The sequence below is a fragment of the Erpetoichthys calabaricus genome, chromosome 10, assembly GCF_900747795.2.
Source record: "Erpetoichthys calabaricus chromosome 10, fErpCal1.3, whole genome shotgun sequence".
Lineage (NCBI taxonomy): Eukaryota > Metazoa > Chordata > Cladistia > Polypteriformes > Polypteridae > Erpetoichthys > Erpetoichthys calabaricus.
In genome coordinates, this window is record NC_041403.2 from 91,187,206 (window position 1) to 91,199,985 (window position 12,780).

General features: G+C 35.6%; 1 protein-coding gene across 3 annotated transcripts in view; it reads left to right on the forward strand.

The window, feature by feature from the left end:
- Positions 1-12,780, forward strand: part of asxl1 (ASXL transcriptional regulator 1) — a 135,690-nt gene that overhangs the window by 75,203 nt on the left and 47,707 nt on the right. For all 3 annotated transcript variants that reach the window (XM_028811586.2, XM_051932420.1, XM_051932421.1), the window contains 2 exons: positions 4,974-5,074; positions 7,450-7,534. In XM_028811586.2, coding sequence (XP_028667419.2) covers positions 4,974-5,074; positions 7,450-7,534 — 186 coding nt within the window. The remainder of the gene's footprint in view (positions 1-4,973; positions 5,075-7,449; positions 7,535-12,780) is intronic.

The window sequence follows — 12,780 nt, forward strand, 5'->3', positions numbered from 1 at the left end:
CTAGCACCCAGGTAAACTAAGAAATCTTTGGAGAATCTCTTTGGTAAGAGAAATAATTACATTTATATACTTCTTTTCTAACCTACTCAGAGAGCTTTACATAGACTGTGGGAACCACTTCAACTCCCACAAATGTATAGCTTCCACAAGGATTATGTGATGGTAGTTATTCTTGCTTCAGTAAATGTACCACACATTAGCTATTAGATGGTGAATGGGTGAGAGAGAGTTAGTGAGGATAGCACAGGGGATAATTTGTGGGTGGGAATTACCAGCCTATGATGGGCAATTTAGCCAGGACATTGGGAAACACCCTACCTATTCTTTTCTAAAGATGCTCAGGTATCTTTTATGACCATTGAGAGGCAGGACCTCAGTTTTATATCTCATCCAAAGGGCGGTGCTGATTTTTACAGCACAGAGCCCCTATCACTGCACAGGGGCGTTACGATCCACACACAAAGTAAGCACCTTCTGACATCAACACCAATATATTTCCAGCGATACGATAAAATACAATACAGCTTATTTTTGTATAGTGCTCTTCAGTGAGTGTAGGTGCAGAGCGCTATGAAAAATTCTCAGAATACAAATATAGGTTATACTAATTACTAAATACAGAATTAGTACACATAAAAATACAGATTTGTTAAAACACAGAGTACTTGGTAGAAACTGATTTAACATTAATATTGGTCCATTAATTAATTAATGAACTATGGCTAGTTGACAGTGGTGAAAATTAAAATTGTAAAAGAGAAAGTCAAAAACAAAATCAGACACAGTCAAAGACCTGTAGACCTCAGCCAACTAGCCGCGTACCCACTCCCCAGGGAATTATATATTGGAGTTTGTCCTGGGCCATCCAATCTGATGAGAGAACCTATTTTATCTGGGATGGCTTTTCCCATTTACAGGAGAGCAGTAGAGTGGAGCAGTGGCGTCACATGCCACATCCTGATACAGAGAAGAGAAACAGAATTATTTTTCTGTACGAATAAGTAACAAACAGAAATGCAGTATGCACAGCTAATTAGCAGCTCTAATGGTGGTATTCTGGACTAAAATAACATGTTTTCAGCCTGGATTTAACAGTTGAGACTGAGGGGACATATCCTACGTTAGCAGGCAGGTCATTCCATAGATTTGGTGCCCTGTAACTAAAAGCTCCATCTCCCACTGTTATTTTATTAATCCTTGGACTCTTAGTAGACTGTCATCTTGATCTTCATCTCTGTGTACGTTCTGGTTTGTAAGTAGTGGAAAGTTCAGGTAAATAAGGAGGGTCTTTGCCATTTAAGGCTTTATGTGTTAAAAGGAGGATTTTGATATGAGCCCTATGCTACCCAAGTTTTTCTTAGATGGTCTTCTGTCAAAGGGTTGGTTAGGCCTAAACATGCTATCCTTGAGGGGGATTATTATGAAGTGCAGGTGGTATGGCTGCTGGAATTGACCAAGACCTCTGTAGTCACTCTGGCTGAGCTCCAGAAAACCTGTTTGGAGACTTTGACTGAGCTCCACAGAGCCTTTTTGGAGATGGAAGAAACTTCCAGAATTACAGCCATCACTGCAACACTCCACCGATCTGGACTTTATGGCTGAGGGGCTAGATGGACACTTCTCCTAAGTAAAAGACACATGAACACCTACTTCGAGTCTGCAAAAAGGCACCTCAAAGACTTTCAGTCTTTGTGAAACAAGATTTTCTGGTCTGATTATATCAAAATTGAAGTGTTAGGCCTCTATTCTAAGAATCCCGTCTGCATACAAGCTGCACAGCTCATCACCTGAATAATACTATTCAAACAGTAAAGTATGATAATGGCAGCATCGTGTTGTGCGGTTGTTTTTTTAGTAAGAGGAACTAAGAGACTAGTCAAGGCAAAGGGAAATCTGAATGGAGCAAAGTACAGAGTTACCTTTAATGAAAACCTATTTTGGTGTGCTCTGAACCTCAGGTGGGGCCAAAGGTTTGCTTTCCAACAGGATGGTGTTCTTAAGCACAAAGCAAAGACAACTCTATGTGAATGTCCTTGTGTAGCCCAGCCAGAGCCTGGAGTTGAACCCAGTCGAGCATCTCAGGAGAGATATGAAAGTAGCTGTCTATCCAACCTGACAGAGCTTGCGAGGATCTTAAGAATGGAGAGAAGAATGGCTAAAATCCCCAAATCCAGGTGTGCAAAGGGTGCTGCATCATATCCAACCCAACTTCAGGCTAGAATCGCTGCCTAAGTTGCTTCAGCTAAGTACTTGCATCAGTGTGGTTTTTATTTGTTTTATTTCTGGACTAATTCCATAATGAAATAAAATGGGAATAACTGAAGTCTTTTTTTTGTTTTAATCTTCAAACGTTATTAAATTAAACAATGCAGGTTTTTTAAATAATGTGTGTGATCACCACAATCAAGCACTGCAGTTTAAACCCTGATTATACTTGCAACTTTTATCTAAGTTGATTTTTTTTTTTTTTTTTTGGTGTGAAAAAACCTGAATAAGGTAAAGGTTCCGCAGTTGGGTGGAGACTTAGGTGTGAAGGTGGGCACACCAAATTGTGTATAGATTTAAAGAAAAAAAAAATTCACTGTTTATATTTTAGATTTTAATGACGAGTCTTGAGCTCTTACACCAGGATTATGAGTGTTTCCTTGGTGGTTATGCAGTACAGTGTGGGGCAGCAAGGTGTGAGATACATAACAGTTTTGAATTGTAAATACCTTCTTCTGAACTAGGTGAGGCAGTATTGAGTTGCAAAGACTAAATTACTAAAGTACTCTCGGAAAGGTAGGTAATTATACCATAAACAAGAGAAAGTCAGGACCAAGCAGAGAAGTTTCTGCAAAGATGAATAGTCTAAGTAGCAGAGGTAGTACTTTGAGATCCAAAGTATAGCCTCTTGCATAACCATGGAACTGATTGATTGTGTTCACAAATTTGAAAAATTACAGCAGAAATAAGGTCTATGTGGATTTTGAAGTCAAAGCCAACTAATTATAATCTATATTGGTATGAAGTGCATAAATTGTACTTCAGGCTGAAGGTATTATTATAAGGAAAACAGGAGGAAAAGGGAGCAATAAAAGGAAAAAAACATTGTGAAACATTGGTAGAAACATGTTCAAGTGATGAGAAAGTTATAATCAGAAATGTGTGATGAGGCAGAGTCCTATTTAAAGTGCCAAACGCAGCAAAATCATTGCAACAATGTCAGCAAGAAATTTTTTTTTTTTTTAACAGGAAGCAGTTGCAGTTGAGAACGATGACTGATCTGTTTACTTGTAGAAGTGAAATTTTTAAAAGTTAGATACTTGGTCGAATGAAAAGGGGAACCACCAATAGAAGTAGCACATACTGTCATATGAAAGCAGACATTACTGGATAGGTTTAATAAATAACATTCTCTTCTGTTGTAATTATTTTATTTTTACATTTGAAATTCAAAAAAGTTCGGATTTAAGCTCTCAAAAATGTCTGATTTTTGCCTAAAGTACTTTTCATTATTAAAATCAGGAATGTGGGTTAATTTAAATAAATCAATTATTTTTGTTTTTATTATAAATTCAGATGTGTTTATTTTTAATGTGGTCAGAGCTTTCTTACATAATCTCTCATAGCATAATAGAATGGATTCAAAGACATCTTGGAAATCAGACTATCGGAGCACCAGTTCACTGGTATAGAAATCTTTTCTTTCATATGCATTGGTGCCATAGCATAGAGATGTATTTGTAATCCTCTATTGCAACACTAGTATTTTTAAGGAAAGTTAAATATAAATAAGACATGTGCTTAAATTATTGATAAGTAGTTTTTCTCCTTCAAATGGTAAATAACTGCTTTTTGGAAAAATCTGTTGCACCAGTTCCCTTTTTTGATAGGTATTGAATATGGTTGGATATGTGTTACTGCTTTACATAATAGTTTTGGTGAAAAATGTCATAGATGTTCCATAATCCCCAGACCATACTGATCAAAATTATGCTCCTGTATGCTTTGTTCTTTAAAACATTACCAGGTAGCTGGTGCCATTTCAGATATACTGGCTTTGAACTCTTCAGTTGATCCAGAGTTGGATCAGTTTCAGGTGTTAATGTCATTTCAAGTTATTGTGTACAATGCAATTTTTATATGTCTCCACAGAACAGCTGACAAAACCACAATACAAAAATCAATAATATACATAGAATGCAACACACACTACGACTTGTGAGTAGAAACTATCAACATGTGCAAATTTGCCTTCAAATTTAACTTCAAGATATTGAAATTCAAAATAGGAAACATCCCTTCCATATATTTTTGCGTGGCATACACATGAGATACATATTATAGGTTTTTCTTTTTTTTATTATATATTTTTGTTCCCCTTAGCATAATTTTATTCACCTCCACTTTGGACACCCAATGGGCTGTATTCATTATAACATGTAAAACTCCGATGAGAAGTATATGACGAGAGCTGTACTATTTTTAAAGGGATTAAATGCTTGAGCAGGTTATCCCAGATACTGCATGTGGTTCTGTTTGTTTTTGAGTAACAAGGGACTCAGCGATAGATTTTTTTATTTTTGTTTTTATTTTTTTTACTTTCCTAACATTACAAAAGCATTTTTCACACAGCATTTCTGACAAAAGCACTTTTCACACAGCATTTCTGACAGGTTTACTATTTGCATTATTTGTTTTCAGCAGTTGAATTTCTTATTTGTTCAGCCATCTGTTCATTCCTTATTTCAGATTCAGTGTTACTATGTATTTTCTAGTGTGTTCATTCTGAAGCCAAGAATGGTAACTAATTTGTCAACCTTTTTATCAGTTAAGTTGCACATATGTGCATTACAGCAAATTCTTGTAAGATTTTTGTGTTAAATAGGGGAAATATTTCTCTCATAGCAGAATTGAAACTTTGTAAATGAACATGTATATTAGTTATCATATTCCAAAATGTAATTTTTGTGTTTATTCTTATGTACAAGTTTCTCTAGATGAAACCTCTTCAAGTGCTTCATGTTCTACTATATCTCAAAACAAGCAGGCACCTCCATCCAGGCAGAGTACTCACAGAGCTACACAACAGGTACAATTGCAAACGGCCCTTTTCACTTATGTTTTCCCTGATTTTTCTTTTTACTGATTATAATATCGTCTTTACAGTATTCTGCTACAAAATGTGTGAAGAAATATTTAGCAGTTTTTACACTTGGCTCTTATATGTAGTGTAATTAATTTTTTCACTGCCAGAACACCTGCATTATACCAATTATAAAAACTGTATCTGTGGATATCAATTTGATGTTTCATTTATGCCTGTGTCCAACAGGGATGGTTTGCTCCACAAATAAACCAGCTTCAGTGGTGGGAAATTCACATTGAGAACATAGTTCGAGGCACAGTATTTCTGCAAAGCCAGAAGGACAGCACTATAACCACAACAATAACAAAAAATAGTTTTCTGCAGACCATTACAATCTCTGCAATAGGTATTTTTAGTAACTATTATTTAATCTGTTTAAATGTTAAAGTTTGTTTATGTGAAACACAACATTTAATATCTTTCGTTTCATTAGTGTTTTTCCTAGGAATACTAATGCTTAAGCACACCAGCAGTATCAGTACAATATCCATTGGTAATTAGCCAACTTTGCCACCCAAATATCAATATTATCATCAGTCTAAATATATAATTATATATATTGCTCAGCCACTAGTTATTATAAGGTAAACTCTAAAGAATGTATCATCCTCATTCAGATGGTTGTGTATCACAGCCTTTGATATAAAGTGGGGCAATGAACCCTAGAGAATTAGAAACTACTTTATTTAGCCTTTAAGGAAAAAAAACTCTTAACACTTTTATTAATAATACCAAAGATTCTTTTTTACTGAATGAAATCATTCAGTTCATTATGATGAATTAATTTACTTACATAAGTCTTGTACATCGGTTATTAAATGCTTCAAATAGTATACCAATGCAGTTGATTGATTTAACCCTAGCAGCAACACTCAAGGTAATTAAATGCAGAGCCTTGTCTTTCTTTAAACTAGTATGTAAGCATCCAATTACTGATTTTTAACCATCTGTAGCTTATTGATTTATGTAATATATGGCTTGAAACTGTGCTAGTGATATTCCTTTTTGCCCTGTCTTCAGTGGAGTTTTTTGGCTGCAGAACTTTTGAGAGAGAGGCCAGTATTTCTGGCTTAAGGTTTTAAGTCAGGTTGTTTTCACTTATGTTTTCAATTATGCCATGTTCAGTTAATATTACTGTGTGAGCCATTCCTGTCTACTTTGTTCACTTGCTCAAATCATGCGAATTTCAGTACAGTGCAAGAAAAGGTTTTCTCCCTTACAAAGAATTTTTTTTCTCGCCATGAATGAATCACGCAGTCCTCTTTTAAGGCTCTTTTCCAAAACTGATTATCTGGAAAAATGATACAAGTTTGAGGGCAATATGTATTATTATATCATTTTGGAATAATTGTTTGCTGCATGCTTTTCAAAGCCTGTGGAACTTTAAACATTCATTTGTATGTTTGGTTAATGGGTGGGGGAAAAAAAAATTCAATTTTTTTTTCCTACCATGCTCCCGACTGCAACTTCAAAGATAGCAGCTATTACCATTTTTATCGTTCAGAAGGCTTTTTTTAAGCAGCATGGAAATGGTACACAAAGTTACTGAAAATCTATACTGGTGGCCAATTTCTAAAGGGATATAAAGAAAAATTATTAATTTCAGAGCATATGGTAAGTGAAAACAGTTCCTTAGTTTATGTTGAGAAAAACCTTTTTTGAATTATTAAAGTATCTTTTTGGTTCTGGAAATATTTGACATCTTTTAAAGGGTTGCAGATGCTAAAGATAGTCAATTCCCCCATCTTTGAAAGGAACTAGCTGGGAGCAGGATGGTGGAAAAAACTTGAAAAGGTTATTTTTGCCTATCAATCAGCCATACAAATGAATGGGAAAAGTTTCAGATTTGTTTAAAAATCATGCAGTGAATCTCCATGGAATGACCCATTTTAGATCGGAATAGACACTGAGATGCCTTTCAAGGAACCTGACTTGTTTTCCAGCTGATTCAGGAAGCGCAAGAAATATAAGCAAAACAACATAATGAACAAAATAATTCATTCAGGATTTACTTACAGTAGTATACATGCATGTACTATAGTGTATAATTTTAATGAAGTAATATTTTCTTATTGTACATTCCAGTTATGTTGGATCCATACCTCTTGCTTTATAAAATAAAAACTGGCCCATAAATATATTTTAACTTTCAGCGGGACTGAGTTTTTGGTAACAAAAAAGACTTCGTGATCAATCACTGGAACATTTTTCTTTCAATTGAAGATTGTTTTTTAATTACATTCCTTGCTTAATTAATTTTAGTTGATATTATGAAGACACTTTTTATATGTTTTTTTCTTTTCTTCTGGTCACTGTAGTCTGGAAAGCAGAGGAAAAAAGGTGTAATGATGCCCCGTGTGGTGCTGACTCCTCTCAAAGTGAATGGAGAACATGTTTCTTCAGGTAATAAACATTTATTTTATTACTGAAATTGGTAGCGTTTTGTATATGTAGAAGAATATCCTTCAAATATTTTTTCTGAAACTGTTTTTATAAGTACTGGTCTGCAGGATGCCAAATCATATTTCTGGTTCTTTCTGGCACAAGGCAAGAGTCAACAGGAAAACTAGTTATCTATTACTTGACATAAACGTACACATTTCATGCACATTCTTGGTCATCCTGGCTATTCATCTTTCAGTCAGTTTTCTAACTTTCTAATCAACTTCATAGTCACTTGTGCCAATGCCTATCATGGCAATCCTGGACTCTAAGCTGCAATCAGCCCTGAATGAGGTGCCAATCTGTCTTGTTCACTCTAATACCTGCACCCATGGTTATTCATATAAGACATTTTTGCAGTTCCTAGTTAAAATGACTTCAGGACTCTGGATCTCTGAAATCCTGGTACTAATCGTTGCACCCCTGTGCTTCCTGGTTATAATTATAGAACCTTATAATAATAATACATTTTATTTAATAGGCGCCTTTCTTAGCACTCAAGGTCATCTTACAATAAAATTAAACAACATTAGTAAAATAAAAACAATAAACAATAAAACAATAAAAACCTTGAAATATCGGTTCATTTATTGATGTAATGTAATTTTCTTTTTTTTAAGGTTTCTCATTTAAATTCCTGTTTTTAGTTATGAGCTGCTTATCTAAGGTTATATAAACTACAATTTAGAGGTTTGTTTGCAATTTCATTAATATATCCTATTATTGGCTTCTTTTTTGTAGCTCTTAACAACATTATATCTTTCTGTTAAAAGTACTGAATGCTGATTGTTTACTTTGACGCCTGATTTTTTTTTTTTTTTTGTCTTGCGCCTATTCTAAAAATTGACCTCCAACTTGCAGGGAAAACTTGAGGGTTGGTGGCAGGATTGGAACTTCAGCCAGTGTCAAACTAGTATGGTGCTGAGGTGTCACCTGTTGCAAGGCTGCACTTGGGTTCTCTGGTGGGTGCAGTAACATCCTCCTAATAATTAGAATAAGTTCTTTCTAAACCTATACATTAAAAAAAAAAAGTTTGCACAAGTAATTACAGTAGATTAAAGTAGATTGTCGTTTTCTTTTTACATGTATGTAGTTTTTAGTTTTGGGTGGGATATGTAATATCGTTATTAAGCTTCAGTTACCTTCTGCTTCTGAGCTCCTAAATGGATAACAGCAATTTTAGCTTTTTATTTTCCCTTAATGTTAAGTCTTTTGTTCAGTATGTTCTGCTGTTTCACTGATGACCCGGCAGCAGTGTAAAACAAACGGATTGGAGGAATTGGGAGAAGAAGCACTGTACGTGTAGCCTTTGCAACACAGGATTTTACTGATAAACACTACACACTTAACGGGTTGTCCCCAGAAATTTATTTTCTTTTGAGACTAACTTCTGGCACTGCAAAGACTAATATTTACCTAACTTAGATATGCAAGTAATAAAAAAAATATAGTCCATGATTTGTTTTTAATTCCCTAACGATAAGTCTTATGTTATGGTCAGATGGCCAGGGAGGACGGAAACAAAAATAAATACCGTATATACTCGTGTACAAGTCAGGTCTTGAAACCTGAAAAATCGATTGTAAAATCAGACAGACTTATACGCCCGTTCAAAAATATAACACTTAATTTTTTTTTTTTTTTTTTTTTTACATCTTGCTTCCTCCAGTCTCGCACCAGTTTCTCGGACTCATCGAATTTTGTTGTAGCAGTGCAGTTACCAATTTCTTTCACCACTTCAATGACTTAATTTAAAACCAGCTTCATATTTTCTTCTGATCAAACACTTCATCGTAGATAAGGTGTGCTCTTACAATAAAGGTGTATGAAGGTGTGAGATATAAAAAACACAAAACAGTACAAACGTCGCTTCGGAATAGTTAGGGTATTACCTTGTGGTCACGTAGGCACAATACATAGGAGAAAAAAGGCAGTGTGCTCAGTGGTTCTTTGTCCTTTCAGTGTGAATACTAGTATTAGTGATGCTAGCAAGTTAAGTAATCAAGATAGAAAGCCAGATTAAAGAGGTGCATTTTTAGCAGTTTTAAAATTTTTTTTAACTGTTCAACTGTACTGGCTTAGTGTATCCCTAACAGTAAAGTATTCCATATTTTGGTGCTTAGAAACAAAGCTGCCTCACCAGTTCTTTTATACTTCATACTCAGACCATTACACAAGCCAATGTTAGAGGATTTAAGTTTACAATTTGATTACAGTTAGGAATTTCGGAGACAAGCAGTCCAAAATATCAAAACGTTCTAGATTGTTTAGAGCCTTATATACAATTAAAAGTATTTTATATCAATCATAAAGGACACCGGCAACCATTGCAGTGATGCCAAGATTAGTGAAATATTCTCAGATTTTAATCTCATTTTAGTAAAAATTCTTGCTGCTACAATTTAAACTAATTTTTGCTGATTTTTTTGCCAATCTTGATAGGGTAATAGTCATAAAATGACGCAGATAGTTTTTACTTCAAGGCTTATTTTGTAAAGACAGATAACCTAATTTATTTCTAAGGTCCTTGCTTTTTTGTTTGCTGTCAATGATTAAACCATTCTGGTTTTTTTTTTCTTTGGTAAGTTTAAGGAAATTATTACTCATCCGATCAGTGATGCTGCTAAGACATTGGGGTCAGAGGATTCAGACCGTCAGAATCATCTAGTGCTATTGACACACAAATCTGTGTATTGTTTGCATAACTGCAACAGTTAACATTGTTTGGAAATTATCAGGCCTATTGAGAGCATGTACTGTACACTTAGAATAATAAAGGGCTCAAAATAGATCCCTGTGACACCTCATATTATATACAGTCATATGAAAAAGTTTGGGAACCCCTCTTAATTCTTTGGATTTTTGTTTATCATTGGCTGAGCTTTCAAAGTAGCAACTTCCTTTTAATATATGACATGCCTTATGGAAACAGTAGTATTTCAGCAGTGACATTACGTTTACTGGATTAACAGAAAATATGCAATATGCATCATAACAAAATTAGACAGGTGCATATATTTGGGCACCCCAACAGAGATATTACATCAATACTTCGTTGAGCTTCTTTTTGCAAATATAACAAACTCTAAACTCCTCCTATAGCCTTTGATGAATGTCTGGATTCTGGGTGGAGGTATTTTTGACTGTTCTTCCTTACAAAATCTCTCCAGTTCAGTTAAATTTGATGGCTGCCGAGCATGGACAGCCTGCTTCAAATCATCCCATAGATTTTCAATGATATTCAAGTCGGGGGACTGTGACAGCCATTCCAGAACTTTGTACTTCTCCCTCTGCATGAATGCCTTTGTAGATTTCGAACTGTGTTTTGGGTCATTGTCTTGTTGGAATATCCAACCCCTGCGTAACTTCAACTTTGTGGCTGATGCTTGAACATTATCCTGAAGAATTTTGTTGATATTGGGTTGAATTCATTCAACCCTCGACTTTAACTAGGGCCACAGTCCCTGAACTAGCCACACAGTCCCACAGCATGATGGAAACTCCATCAAATTTGACGGGTAGCAGGTGTTTTTCTTGGAATGTGGTGGTGTTCTTCTGCCATGCAAAGTGCTTTTTGTTATGGCCAAATAACTCAATTTTTGTCTCATCAGTCCAAAGCACTTTGTTCCAAAATAAATCTGGCTTGTCTAAATGAGCATTTTTATACAACAAGCGACTCTGTTTGTGGCCTGAGTGCAGAAAGGGCTTCTTTCTCATCCCCCTGCCATACAGATGTTCTTTGTGCAAATTGCCCTGAGTTGTAGAACGATGTACAGATACACCATCTGTAGCAAGATGTTCTTGCAGGTCTTTGGAGGTGATCTGTGGGTTGTCTATAACCATTCTCACTATCCTGCGCATATGCCACTCCTGTATTTTTCTTGGCCTGCCAGACCTGGGTTTAACAGCAACTTTGCCTGTGGCCTTCCATTTCTTGATTACATTCCTTACAGTTGAAACTGACAGTTTAAACCTCTGAGATAGCTTTTTGTAGCCTTCCCCTAAACCATGATACTGAACAATCTTTGTTTTCAGATCTTTTGAGAGTTGCTTTGAGGATCCAATGCTGTCACTCTTCAGAGGAGAGTCAAAGGGAAGCGCAACTTGCAATTGACCACCTTAAATACCTTTTCTCATGACTGGACACACCTGTTTATGAAGTTCAAGGCTTAACGAGCTAATCCAACCAATTTGGTGTTGTAAGTAATCAGTATTGAGCAGTTACATGCATTCAAATCAGCAAAATTACAAGGGACCCAAATTTTTGCACGGCCAGTTTTTCACATATGATTTCATTTCATACAACTAAATACTGCTTCACTAAAAATCTTTGTTCGAAAAACACCCCAGTACTCAGATGTTCCTGGGAAATGAAATACATACCACTGTTATGTTTTTTGTTGAAAGTAAATTATTATGCAGGCTGAGAGGGGTTCTCAAACTTTTTCATATGACTGTAATATCACGAATCTCTGTTTACTCACCACAACTGACAAATAATTTTCTTCCTGAGATATCAAGAGAACAAAAAGAATGCTGTCAATGGTGTTAATTGCTGCACTCAGGTATAATAGAAGGAGAGCTGATAGATCATTTGAATCAGCATTATGACTAGAATCCCTGAAGCCTACGAAAAAAGTCATGATGTCAGGCCACCTTAAATTCCTTCGCTCCTCTTAATCAGCGTCATTCTTTTGCAAATGTGTCAATCAGCACAAGCAACAAGGAGCCTGCTGTCCCATTCCCCCGCACCGACGCAGCTGAAGTTCTGCCAGCTCAACTCTGTTTATCTGTGAGTGAGGTGCCTTGAGTTGTACAGGGTAAATAATATATCGTTATTTGGAATACATACACTTCATGTATGTTCCGTTTCTACAACAGTCTGGGTAAATGCTGAATGACAGGAAATGCGAGGCAGGAAATGTTGAACACATACCTAAAACAAACTTTTTCCATGTTATAGTAATAATGATGTGAAGTGTACAATATTTGAAGACTTTAGTCCAAACATCAAATAAACACTTTCAGAAAGGTATACCAAAACAAGTGCACTTTTATTCAAGAACATAACCAAAGGAAAAAAAAATCATTCAATTTATATGTTGCTGTCAATGAGTAAAAACCCAAGCCCAAATATCAATCGACAGAGAGGTGACATGTCTTGCTTGGCTGGGGCAGAGGTAAGAACTGCTTTTGCGTAATCAAGA